The sequence below is a fragment of the Zonotrichia leucophrys genome, chromosome Z, assembly GCF_028769735.1.
Source record: "Zonotrichia leucophrys gambelii isolate GWCS_2022_RI chromosome Z, RI_Zleu_2.0, whole genome shotgun sequence".
Lineage (NCBI taxonomy): Eukaryota > Metazoa > Chordata > Aves > Passeriformes > Passerellidae > Zonotrichia > Zonotrichia leucophrys.
This window is the reverse complement of record NC_088200.1, coordinates 36409595-36422229: the sequence shown is the minus strand read 5'-3', so window position 1 is coordinate 36422229 and position 12635 is coordinate 36409595. Positions and strand designations below refer to the sequence as shown.

Genomic DNA, 12635 nt, shown 5'->3' with positions numbered 1-12635 from the left:
AGGTTGTCTAAGTGGGGGCAAGGGTAGAGAGGCTGTGGGTTTAAATACTTTTTTAATCTACTACTTTAGGAATCAGTTTAATCAGTGGAACTACAATTGTATCACATCTAGCTGGAACCCACCCTTTTAAAAACTGCAAATGACTGCTTATTAATCAATGTTCTCTCAGTATTCACAGAACTCCAAATACTTTATTTCTGAAATGTAAAGAGTCTACTCCAAACAGCAAATCAAACATAAGGCAGCGCAGAGAATCTTCCAGTGACCAATGTAAACACTTTCAGATGACAAAACTTTCACAAATACATCACTTTCACACAGAGAAAGGCAAGCATCACAAATGTGACTATTTTTGTTTTGCATCCACACATGCAGCTGTTTACTTATACCACAGCACACACCAACCATGTTACTGAATGTGCCGGTTTAAGTGGGCTCCAGAAACATTTAAGAAAAAACACAATACAATACAAGCTTCATTACAGGATCTGCCAAAGAAAGTACCTGTGAAACACAAGCTTCTGAAATTCCTAAGAAAAGAGTAGCTTCATCTCTGTCCAAAGACCAGAATAATAAGAAACAATTTTATTTAAAAATCAAAGTTTGGTTTCTCAGGATTATCTGAGGCTTCTGAGCAATCAAGTGATTAAAGACACACCTGGATAACAAAAATAAAAAGCAGCAGAGTTTGAGGGCTTTTTTTTTCCTATTAAGATAAGAGGTTTGAAATTCATTTTCTATCCCCATAAGAATTTTTCTAGAGCACTTGGGTCTTTGACATCTGGCCACTCAGATGATCTGAAATCCAGATGGATGAGGCAATCCAGTCAGTGCAAAATTGCTGCTCTTTCTTCTTTTTTTTTTTTTTTTTTTTAAGACTTCATCATTAACCTATGTTGAGGTTTTCTTTTTTGTTTTTATTCTTGAATCACCATTCTCCACTCCTTCAGGACAATGTGGCTATATTGTAGGTAACCCTCCTCCAACCCAATAAATAAATAAATAAGTTTGGACAATGACTTCATCTGGGCTTGGTATCCAGAAGCTCTTCCACAGTATTTGCGTTGCAATCAGGAAGCTGCACAAAGCGAGTGTTGCAAGAGACTTTGGCTATTTCCAGGTTAGAAATTGAAAGGCATGACCAACAAATGAAATGTTGCAAGGACACCATCTACAAAACACACCACATGCAACCTGGGAAGCTGGTGGCCTGAGAAAGTGACCTCCATGGCTTCTTCCTTTAGTACACGTGTAACTTTAAATCCTGTCTCGTAATCCTTCCATTTCCGACTGGGAAGCCACTCCTCCCTCCCACCTCCAACTGTTACCCAACAGTTTTCTTTCTTTGTGCAGCAGAGCAAGTCAGCAATCACAATATGTGCAAAACATACAATTCACACAAGCCCTTGCAACATGAAGACAATTGCAGGCATTGTTTCAGCATGCAAGCATTGAACAATAAATAACTATATCTACAACAACTAACATAATAGGAAAGGCTGAATTATAAATACAGGGAAGAACAGGAACAATGAGCATTTTGGGGCTGTAATGTTTGTTCCCCACTGTTGCAAAAACATTTCACCACTGGACTGGTGCTTATGAACAGAAGGTCACTTACTGCACACAGGACAATGCAACACAGGGTGAAACAGACGCTGCGGGCACTGCCCACAGGCAAGCACACTCCAGTCAGCAGAGCTCAGCAGCAATGCTGCTGTATCTTCACTCACAGCAGCATCTTGCTGTTTCAGACCTGGCCTGCTGCCCCTGCAGCTGGCGCTGGCACTTCAAACCACCACAAAGAGAGGTGACAACCATTTCAAATTTCACATAAAAACAGTGGGGTCCATGGAAATCAAGTGATGTGTGGTGCACAGCTAAGAGCCGCTCTGTTTTTTTCATCTTTGAAGGACTGATTAACATGGGCATTAATCCACAATTACTAGCACAAGGTTTGTCCATTCATATTTAAACCACGTGTTGAAGCACTAAAGACAGGGGTTTCTTCTCCCATTCCTTCATGTCTGGGTTGGATAATTTACAAGGTGCAGATGATTTTCTTCAAATGCAAGAAACGCTGAATGATTTTCTTCATAAAAACTTCTCCAGATCTGAGGTTCCAATTATCTTCTCCAAATAAAGGAGTAAACTGAAAGCATGAGAAGAGGTGGAAGGAGAAATTACTTAAAACGTTTTGCTGCAACAATATACCATAAGGTTTTTTGTTAGATGTCAAAGAAAATCTAAAAGCTAGGCTTAGGATACAACCCAGTTGATGGGCTTCCCTGCCCACCCTGAACCTCAAGGTTCTTGTGCAATACCCAACTACTAATACATAAATGAGTCAAGAACATAATTATTTAGGGACAGATTCTGATGTTATAATTCTGCTAACACTACTCTGCAAACTTTCCTATTGACGGCAAAAAGACTAACTAATGTTTTGGGTATAAATTCAGTCACTTGAAACCTAAATTAAAGTGCCCTGATAAGACTCTTTAAACTGATAAGACTCTGTATCCTGCATACTTCCACATTTTTATGTTCCCCTAAAATCTTAAGTTTGTGGACGTGTTTTAAATAAACAACCTTTCGTAACTTCTCTTTCACAAAAAAACACATGAACACTCAGTGTAGAGTTTTTTTAATACCTCAGCCAAAACCAACCTGGTTGGATCAAAGCAGAAGGGAAGCTGAAAGTGTCTTGCCCCAATACCTCTGTTCACCTTCACAAATTCTGAATTTAATTTACTCACAACAGAGAGGGCCATAGAATTCCCTTGCTTAAAATACATCTACTCTTATTTTCAGAAAAATTCTGCCTAATTTCTTTTCAAACAGCAGTATACCATCCACCAATCAATCCATCCTAGAGTCCTTTATAAAATCAATTATTCAATAAGAAACTCAGCCTTTGGATGCTGAGATTGTGCTTTGCTTTTTCACTCGGAAGCTGTATCACAATCCCAGCTTCCAAACCATCATCAGTTCATCACAATAATTCTGACAGCACTGCTACAATTTTAGAAGGCAAATCCTACTTCATTACAATGCAAATGAGCACTAGTGCACTCACAGACCCTTTGAACACACCACATCTCTCTCAGGCTGTGATGTCTAAGAACAACAGGAAACAACCCAGCCTCCATAACAGTCCATAGTGTTTTTGCAAGTGTGGGCTATTTTTTTTTTATGTCTAAGAAAAGGGTCCACTCAGTATTGATTAGTCTTCTCTAGGTATTCTTTAGTATAGCATGACATTCTTCTATCAACACGGAAGTCAAAACAGTGTTTCTTGTCATGGGATGAACTTTAAAAAAAGTCATAAATAATTCCAAAACAGAGGGGAAAAAACCCAACCCAAAACTCCCAAGTTTGAGGAACAAGACAAAGCAGACTGAAGTCCTCCTGAAAGCTGTCAGACTGGGGCCACACAGCACCATGAAAACAGAGTAATCACAAATAATTTCCTTTTTGGCCCTCCCACCCACTGACAAAGCAGCAGGAGTCAGAAGGAAAAAAAGCAACCTACTTACTGGATGAGCACACAGCACTGGAGAGATTTCAGACTAAAGCTACATTCAGTTATCTTGTGTGCTAGTTAAGCCAGATATCTTGTGTGTTAGTGAAGATAAAATAATGGTCTTTAACAAGATACTGCAGAGTAAAGGAAAGCTTTTTGCACCGTTATATTCAGAGAACTCTTTTTCAAAATAAAACACTCCCTCATGCACTGTAAACTCCAGAACAATTAAGTGAGACTCAGAAGAGTAAGTCAATATTTTTCTTGGCACAGACCTGAGTCCGGGCATTCAATACTGCTGTTCTGATAACACTGAGAACTGCATAAAGTCAGTAATAATACAAATTAACTGAAGATATCGAGATGTAGTTCCCAGCTAGGGAGGAAGCTGACACACAGAAATGAGGACTTCCATTTGCTTTTGGGGGACAATTACAGTTAGTGACCACGACGTGGTAAGTCTCTAGAGTTTAATCTGCTTTCCAAAGAAAAGTCTGGAAAAACAAAGTGGGGAGAGGGCTGAGGGCAGAGTGTTTTCAAGGCAAACAATCACCTGAGAGCAGAGCATCATGGCACAACACTGCCCAATTTCACAGTAGATTTCAAAGCTGAGCTGCTGCTTTGCATGGGCCTAACCTTGTATTCTTTACTCAATCAAAAGTCCCAGTCAACTGAAAGACAACTACAGGAGTAACTGTCTGCCCTATCTACACTGATTCAAAGGCCTTTGGGGCTTGCATTTACTGCAAGAGTCAGGCAAATATCTACTGCTGCAAAAAACACCAAAAAACCTTCCCAATGATCTGTCCCAAACAGAAGAACCTAGAAAAGTCTTTACACACAACTTCTTCTTCCTATATTCTGGAGAACCTCTTCAGTCTGAACTTTTCAGTAACCCAGAGGCACATGAATAGCTTGTTTAATTACTGCAACTGTATTTATTTGCCTTTTTCCTATCACCTGCCTGTCTTCATGGGTACAATATACACTGCTCATATGCAAAAATAAACTACTATTCACAGGGCACTGATTATTTAAGATCAAGGACATCACTATTTTTATCAGTTATAGTTACTGGAAGTAACTGATTTTGTACTAAAGCCACAAGGAGGAAATGGGGAATAAAAGCAACACAGCACAAATGGGAGTCTACAAGGTTTGTTGCAAAATACACAGATGAATAGCAAAAATCTTCTCCCCTCTGCCCAAAAATAAGAAATGCACAACAACCCATCAAGCAAGACCAAATTCAGACTTGCTTGTGAGAAGATACAATGCTGAAGTTGCATCTGGTAAGAACCTTGCCCATTATGTATAATTAAATTGTTTTGGAACAGTGTGTGCTATAGACTAGTAATTATTTCAGGCTGCAATATTAATTACATATCTTCCTGACACTATACCTAGTTCAACATATATAAGCATCAGTATTTTGAAAAGTCTGTATTTTAAAGTGTTACAATGGAGAAAATGCAACCTTAGTCCATGAAGATGCAGCCACGCTGTCTAGCTGAGATTGAAAATTAGGCCTGAACTCCCTGTAAAACACCTGTCATAAGACAGCAGCTTTCTCTGAAGGCTGTCTGAATGAAAAGTCAAGTGAATTCGGTATGAGGCTTCAGATCAGAGTTTTCTGTATCTTTTTTGGGTACTGCTACTGGATGCAGAGTGACCTAGCCTCTGTCATCAGACAATTGGCAGTGGAACCTTTGTTTACTATGCATTTAGTACTTAAGAGGCAGAGTCAATTTAAAAAATATTATCTGCATTTCCACACAAGTTGAAAATGCTATTTTTGCTCAGTCCTTTACATCTAAATCATAGAGGAAAAGGCCTTGTAAAGGCTGGTGCACGATACGTGGCAAACTACTTCCAGGATCTGGTGTTGTCACAGATGTGGTGCCTGGCTTTCAACAGCTCACGAACATATGTGTCTCAGGTGATCCAGATGTAAAACTGCATCAAACATACTCACCTCTCCTCAGAGCTGCCGCTGAAATGTTTTTTGAAAAGCATTATTACAGTGAAATTCAAAGGTGTTATTTCTTACCTGATAACTTGTAATTGCCAACAAATACACAATTAGGAGGGGAGGTGCTTCCATGTGCTGACAAATGCCGTAGGAATTAATGAATAGGGCACAGTTGTTATGCTGTTCCACGCATCTAATGTGGGATCGTAGCAGTCCAATGTCTTGCACCTCTGAATGCCAAAGTAGCCTCCAACCACATACAATTTGTTTCCAGATGCCACTGCATGGCAGCTCATTCGCTTCGCTGTCACATCTCCCACCTTAGTCCACTGGTATGCCTCACTATTGAATTTATAAGCAGAGCATGCAGAGAATTCAGTATCTCCACCCATAATAAAAATCTGGTTTCCCAGAACAGCTGCAGCTGTGTAGCGCCAGGGCTGGGGGCAGGTGGCTGGTACAGTCCATCTGTTTTCACACTGATCATAGCACTGGACTTTGGGCAGCTTGTCATGGCTAACACTGGTACCACCAAAAGCAAACAGCTTCAGCTTCGCACTGACTACAGCTGCATTGCTCACTCCCTCTCGCAGTGGGGCCACCATGGTCCATTTGTTGGTCACGGGGTCATACTGTTCTACTTGCTTCAGGGATACTGAAGGGGAAGCTGGAAGGCAACCAGTTGCTGCAGTGTGCCCCCCTACTACATACAAACAGTGCTTAAGTTCGGCAGAGCCATGGCCAAACCTAGCCACCAGCATGGGAGCGGCCTTCGACCACTCCTCATGAAGGGTGTCATACACCCACACGTCTTTGGAGACCCCATTTTCTGATCCTCGTCCCCCAGTGATATACACCTTGCAGCCTATGGCACAAGCACTGAACTCTTTCCGTGGGCTTGGAATGTCAGCCTTTGGAATGATCTCCTTTGCCTTTTGATCCACCAAGTACAGCTTGTCACACATAAAGGTTTGGCCACCTAAAAGAAAAAGTGAATGGCCAGTTTTTCGGGGTCTGGCACACAAGCTGGTGACCACTCCATCGTTCTGTAAGATCTTCAACTTGCATCTTATTGATTCTTCTACAATCTCCTTGCTTTTCCTTTGCTTGGTGATAAGTTCTTCCATGGCCACATTCTCCATAAGGTATATGGCTGGCAGGAGGGCCAGTCTCACTGTCTGCAGTAGCTCTGGCAGGAAACAGTGACGCTTACTCAGGTCATAGTTGACCCAGTTAATAGCCGATTCATATACCAGCCTTTCATCTTCAGTTTCTAATTCTTCACTGGAAAGGAGCTGCACTACCATGTCTTTTGGCAGCTGGAGGAAGTCTTCACTTTTACTGATACTCTGGAAGTTGCTAAGGCACATCCTCCAAGAGAGCTCATACAGCTTGGTACACTGATGAGCATCTGACAGCAGCAGCATCCCAAGACAGTTGGTGGGATGAAGGTTTTTCTCCAGAAACTCTGCACAAGCATCCCGAATGTCCTGAAACTCCAGCATGTCACCAGCCTCCAGCAGTGACTCTGCATTTTCCTCATTGATGATAACTCTGGAGGAATATGCATAGTCCAGAAGAAGCTCCAGCACTTCTGGGTGAATAGAGTTGTGAAAGTTGACTTCACTGTCCTGGCTCTCTTTCAGTCCTCCGCTGAACATTGCTTCAAAATAGCGGCTACAAGCAGCTAGAACTGCTCTGTGGCAGGGGAATGACCTGTTTCCAGCATGGAGAAGTACATCTGTAAAGAGACGCTGCTGACGCAGAAGGTTTAGGTGAGTAAGGACACTATCAGCATAGGATGACTTGTGGAACAAGTATATGTTTATGGAGCCAGTACTGGCCCTGGACTTGCGATTTTCATGCATGCTGACGGACATTTTCTTTCACACCTATAAGCAAAGAAAAAATTTAAAATAAATAAGAGTCAAAACCATTTTTAGTTATACATATCAAAAAATGTGTCTATTATTCACGACAGGATGGGGAAGCAAAAGCCTTAATTTACAGCTGAGCGGACAGAGAATTACATCTCCCTTTGGCATGCCTTGTTTTTTTTTTTTTTTTGTAAGCTGAGATTCATAAATGACATACTCTAAATTTGTTGCCCAAGAGCAGGTTTATCTTGGGAAACCTGATCTCCAACTTTCATAGCAATACAGTAAGCAAGTAAGTTGGAGAAAGAAAATGAACCTGCACTGATTTTCTCACCCTTCCCCAACCTAGACCAGCTGATTCATTACATACATACACATGCACACGCTTGAAACATTCTCCTGTACTGAATCATAGCAGGAAGAGCTACCAGACAGAATACCTAAGGAATGTCAAAGCTGCATAGAGAACAAAAACCTACTAATCCCATTAGGAAGCTTCCCTTTGGTATAGTGATTCCATACGCAACAACACAAAATGAAAAACAAAAAAACCCCAGAAACTTTAAAATAAAACCCTGGTATCATACATTTAGACTTGTGTAACTGTAAAAAAAATAAGATTAGTAAAATCTACAGATTCCACCTTTATTTCATAGAATTCAGTGTCTGTTTGTCATAGTGATTTAGCATATACACAGGCAGTGTTGCAGAAAAATATGTTTTCACCACCAGTCACTGAGACACTGCCTCTGAAGCCACCTGGAGCATCAGGTCCTCAGAGCTTAAGCCATTGTTCATTCTGAACTTCTGAAGAGGCATAAAACTATTCCATCCTGCCCTATTCCTAAAAAACAAAACCCTACTCAGATCTGTTTAGAGGTGAATGTTACTGTTACATGCCATGATGTGCAGGCCTATGTATAATTACAGCAAGTTTCCAGATTTAACTAAGAGTCAAGTCAGAATGGTATGGAGTATAGGGTAAGGGAGGAATATTGACAGCAATATAAAGCTAATGGCCAGAAAGCCACAGTGCAAATAGTAGGAGATGAAACAAAGAACTCAGGGCAAGCTGTGACTGGTACTGAAATATCTCACTTCTCTCTCTTCAAACTGCAGAAAAACCTCAGCAAAAGCCAAGAACAAAACTTGACTAATTACTAAGCTATTTGCATGTCCAGAGTACTTCTTACTGTACTTTCAAATAAGAAATGGCCAAAAGGTCTACCTGGAAAGCATGCAATGTCCTAAATCAGAGCACCTAGGGCCACTTGTGAAGGTTTTTAATGCGGATATACTGTGCTCTCACACAGACATTTCCATATACTCGAGCATCTTTAAGCAGTACTGAATTGTAGAATTTCATTCTCACACTTCATGCTTCAAGATAATACATGAGCTTTACAAGCCTCAAAACCAGCATTTTTAATAGATGTATTTTCCTTGATTCATATGACCAGAAATATTGAGAAACTCAAAACAACACATTTAATTTGAACAGCAGACTCCATTTCAGAACAAGCAATCTGTGTGTATGGAACATGCAACACCTGCAGTCTAACTGCAGCACAGCCAGTACCATCCTCCACACTCTGTGCTGATACAATTGATTCACCATATTGAACAACAGCAAGTCTGTGTTACACCTTTCCCTTCCATTACAAAAAAAACCCTTAAACCCAACTTAAAGTAAAGAATAGAGAGACATCTTACTGTAAAACTAGCATAGCCCACTTCCTTTAATAGGAAACACAATTTGCCCTATGAAATTTAACTGGGATTGAAAATAGCAAGCAACACTACCCAATATATGGTGCACAATCCAAATTCCTCCAAAACAGAGAGGAGTCCTACACATCAGAGCTACAATGCAGAGTATCTGTCTCACTCTACCTAAGCAAAAGCTTAGTAAGGGATCACACCAGTGCTCCCTAGGCCAACCTATTAAATGCACTAAGCACAGAACAACCTAAGTCATCTGGTATGTCTTCAAAACACAAACTCTTTTACAAGGAAAATCATATGACCTTTAATGAAGTTGTATTGTCTGGCAAAAAAAATACCCAGATGTCATTTGAGGATCTTGAGCACTAATCTCAGACTAAAATAACCCACTTAACCTATAGCCAAAAATAAGATACTGACCATTTACAAGTTGAAATCTCCTGGAACATAAGGATTACAGAAAGGTCAAGGCCTGGAATACTAGTATACAAGCAACTTGATGACACAAATAAGAAGCTGAACACTTTACTGTCATATTTTTCAAACTTTTCCAGGCACTTTACTGTCTTAAATGCTGTTATGATGCAAGGCACACTATTCACTGGATCTCTGCAGGTAGGTTTTCCTCACACTGAGGACTTACTCTTTGAAGGTTCCTCAGCAGGGAGCAGGATAGGAGCTAAACACCCCACTGATCAGAGACAACAGAACAACCAGTATGTGAACACGGCCACTGCCCCCCACACTCCATTCCACTTAGCTGAATGTGAGTGTAGACATCACAGTCTAGGCATGTCAGGATCTCTATGAAAACACAGGTTCTCTTCTTTGCCCCCCACATATTGAGGGAATTCAGAGTTTACTGAAAACTTTCTTTCGTCATGCACACAGGGTTCAGGAATAGGGCAGGTAAAGTTCATATCAGAGGCTGCAGATGCAGGGATTTAGGTCTTTCACCAGGCTCTGTACTCCCATGAGCAACGCTTGTTCAGCACCATTCAGAATGAGCCCATAACCACAACAAAATAGAGGCAAACATAAAAAAAACACCCTGCAGTTATGCATACCGTGCAGGCTAGTGAACTACAGACCACATGCAGAGGAGAGGAACAGATCACTGTCTGTTACCCAAAGCCCACCCACAGCCAGGGTAACAAATACCACTGTAAAAAAAAAAAAAATAAAATTCAAAATTTGTATAATGACCCCTCCCAAACAGCTACTGAATAAGCCACTCAGCATTTCACCCTACTATAACAGAAGCCTTAGTCTCTTGGTGAGAAGTAGATTTCACATATGCTGGTCTTGAACTGTTCCTGTAAGATTGCTTTTATCATCACAATGTCATCTATTGAGAGGAATTCAAAATATGCCAATTCACAATTAAGATAAGCTAACATATTTCCCCAAACAGAACAAAGATATGTATCTATACACATCTTTTTCCTCCAGTGTGGTGCTGAGATGCATTTGCACATAGACTAGCTGAACAAACACCCTTAGAAGCAAGTACCATCATTCACTAACTGGCAGTGTTTCTGTAAATTAGGTCAATCCAGAATCTTGGAAGAATACTAAAATGCAAAAATGACATCTTCAATTTCTCTGCTTAGTGTGGGAAATTATGCAAGCCTCAAATACTTCAGCAGAGGTAATTTACTGTCAGTGATCAAGTGTTCATCTTGAATAATATTAGCCAATTCCCTTCAGGCATTTATTTCCTTAGAAATAGTATTTGTATGTAAAAGACAAGAAGTGGTCAGTAAATTACAGATACAGATTTTATCTAGGAACAGAGGTTGAACCAAGACTTTGATTTATAATTACACTTCAACAGGCTACTTGTCACAGCAGCCGGGTAGTAAACACTACTTTAAGACTAAACAACAGGCTCCTTGTCCTACTTAACAGTTTTATAGCATGAAGATCTCAGCCTAAATCAAAAGAAAAATCAAGTATTTTCAAATTACTGCCACATCCCTGATGCACGCTCATTTAAATATGACTGTGTAATTACACAGTAGTGGTTGCGTTTTTCTTTAGAATCAGTGAAACAACCGAAAGAGAGGAAATCTGCTGATCATCCCGTCGATGTAACTAACACCGCTTTCCATGACTAAATCTGCACCGATGCTATCAGTGTGGCAGAGGCAAATCGTGACACTGCCAAAGTCTTCAAACTCAGTGGCTGCCTAGGACCTGCAGCGAGACAGAAAGCAGAACACGCTGCTCCTGCTAGGAATGCACTACAGCTCACCACATGCAAACAAAGAAACGCGACTCTAAATTCCCCTCAGTTCGCCCCATCAAAACGCCTAAATAACTCCGTCTCTGAGAAGAAACTCAAAGAGCTTCTTCCCAGACTGATATAAAAACCAGTGTTAGAAGCTAAAATGCATTTAGTTTGCTTTATAGAGCAATAACCACGTGCAAAAGTTTCTGTACCGGCGCAGGGAGAGCAGCGCCGCAGCCAGCTCGGGAGCAGCGAGGCGCTGGCTCATTCCCTGCCCTGCCTCGCCCGCTGAGGGAGGGATGCTCGGGACCGCTCGGGGCCCCAAGCAGGAAGCTGAAGCCCAACAGGGAGGCTAGCAACCTCCGTAATAGAAGCCCACGCTTTCCGAGGGCAGCCGAGTACAGGAGATAGCAAATCACGGCGAATGTCTTACCCACCAGTGCCCCGCTGGTACCTGGCGTTCCGGACAGGGCGGAGGAGGGCCAGCCTGCGCCTGTGCCGGGGACCAACAAGGCAGCCCGGCTCCAGCCGGAGAAGCACCGCCGGCAGCACGGCGGCAGCTCTGCCCCGCAAGCTCTGCCCCGCAGCTCTGCCCCGCAAGCTCTGCCCCGCAAGCTCTGCACCCCAACTCTGCCCAGCAGCTCTGCCCCCCCGTGCCGGACGCTGCTCCGGCCCGGCGGCACCAACTTACAGCAGCGGCTCCCGGGCGAGCGCGGAGGTCCGTGGGCGACGCAGCGCCGCGCATGGGAAAGGAGCTGGGCTGTGCCGGTCCGGCGGGGCCGCGGAGACGCGGCGGGCGAGCAGCAGCGCCGGGCGGAGCTGGTGCCGCCGGCGGGAGGCGGGTCGCGGAAGGAGGGCGGGAGGTAGGGAAGAGGGACGGAAGAAAGGGAAAGAGCGGCTCCAGCTACTGCTGGCACGCCGACCGCAGCTCTGTCCCGGTGGCGGAGCGGAGAAGGGGTATATGGGCTGAGGGGCGGGGGGAGGCTTTATGCACAGCCTGTGAGTGACAGGCAGGGGAGGGACGGCAGGGCGAGGGCAGCGCGCTCTCAGTTGCTGTCCCGGCCGGCGGCGCGGAAGGTGCGGCGGGCGTCTCGTGTCGCCGCGGACGGGACTGCGGGATGGCCTCCGCTTCCTGCCTTGCCCACCCTGCCTGTGGGGGCCCCGCGGGGCCGGGCGGAGCAGGCACTCGCTGTGGGAGCTCCTGCTCCGGGTGTACAAGGGGCGCGCCCCGCCGAGCAGGCACCGAAAAAGCTGCGCGGGATGGGGAGGGGTGCCGGTCCTCGTGGCGTGTCCCGTCGGGTG

The 12635-nt window shown here is 43.3% G+C and overlaps 1 protein-coding gene across 1 annotated transcript; it reads right to left on the bottom strand.

Moving 5' to 3' along the window:
* Positions 1 to 873: 873 nt before the first annotated feature.
* ENC1 (ectodermal-neural cortex 1) lies at positions 874 to 12296 on the bottom strand. The gene is made up of 3 exons (XM_064736169.1): positions 12025 to 12296; positions 5577 to 7390; positions 874 to 2152 (listed from the first exon to the last, which is right to left on the bottom strand). Exon 2 carries the CDS (start codon positions 7376 to 7378, stop codon positions 5609 to 5611), a length of 1770 nt encoding a protein of 589 aa, XP_064592239.1. The 5' UTR covers positions 7379 to 7390; positions 12025 to 12296; the 3' UTR covers positions 874 to 2152; positions 5577 to 5608.
* Positions 12297 to 12635: the final 339 nt, after the last annotated feature.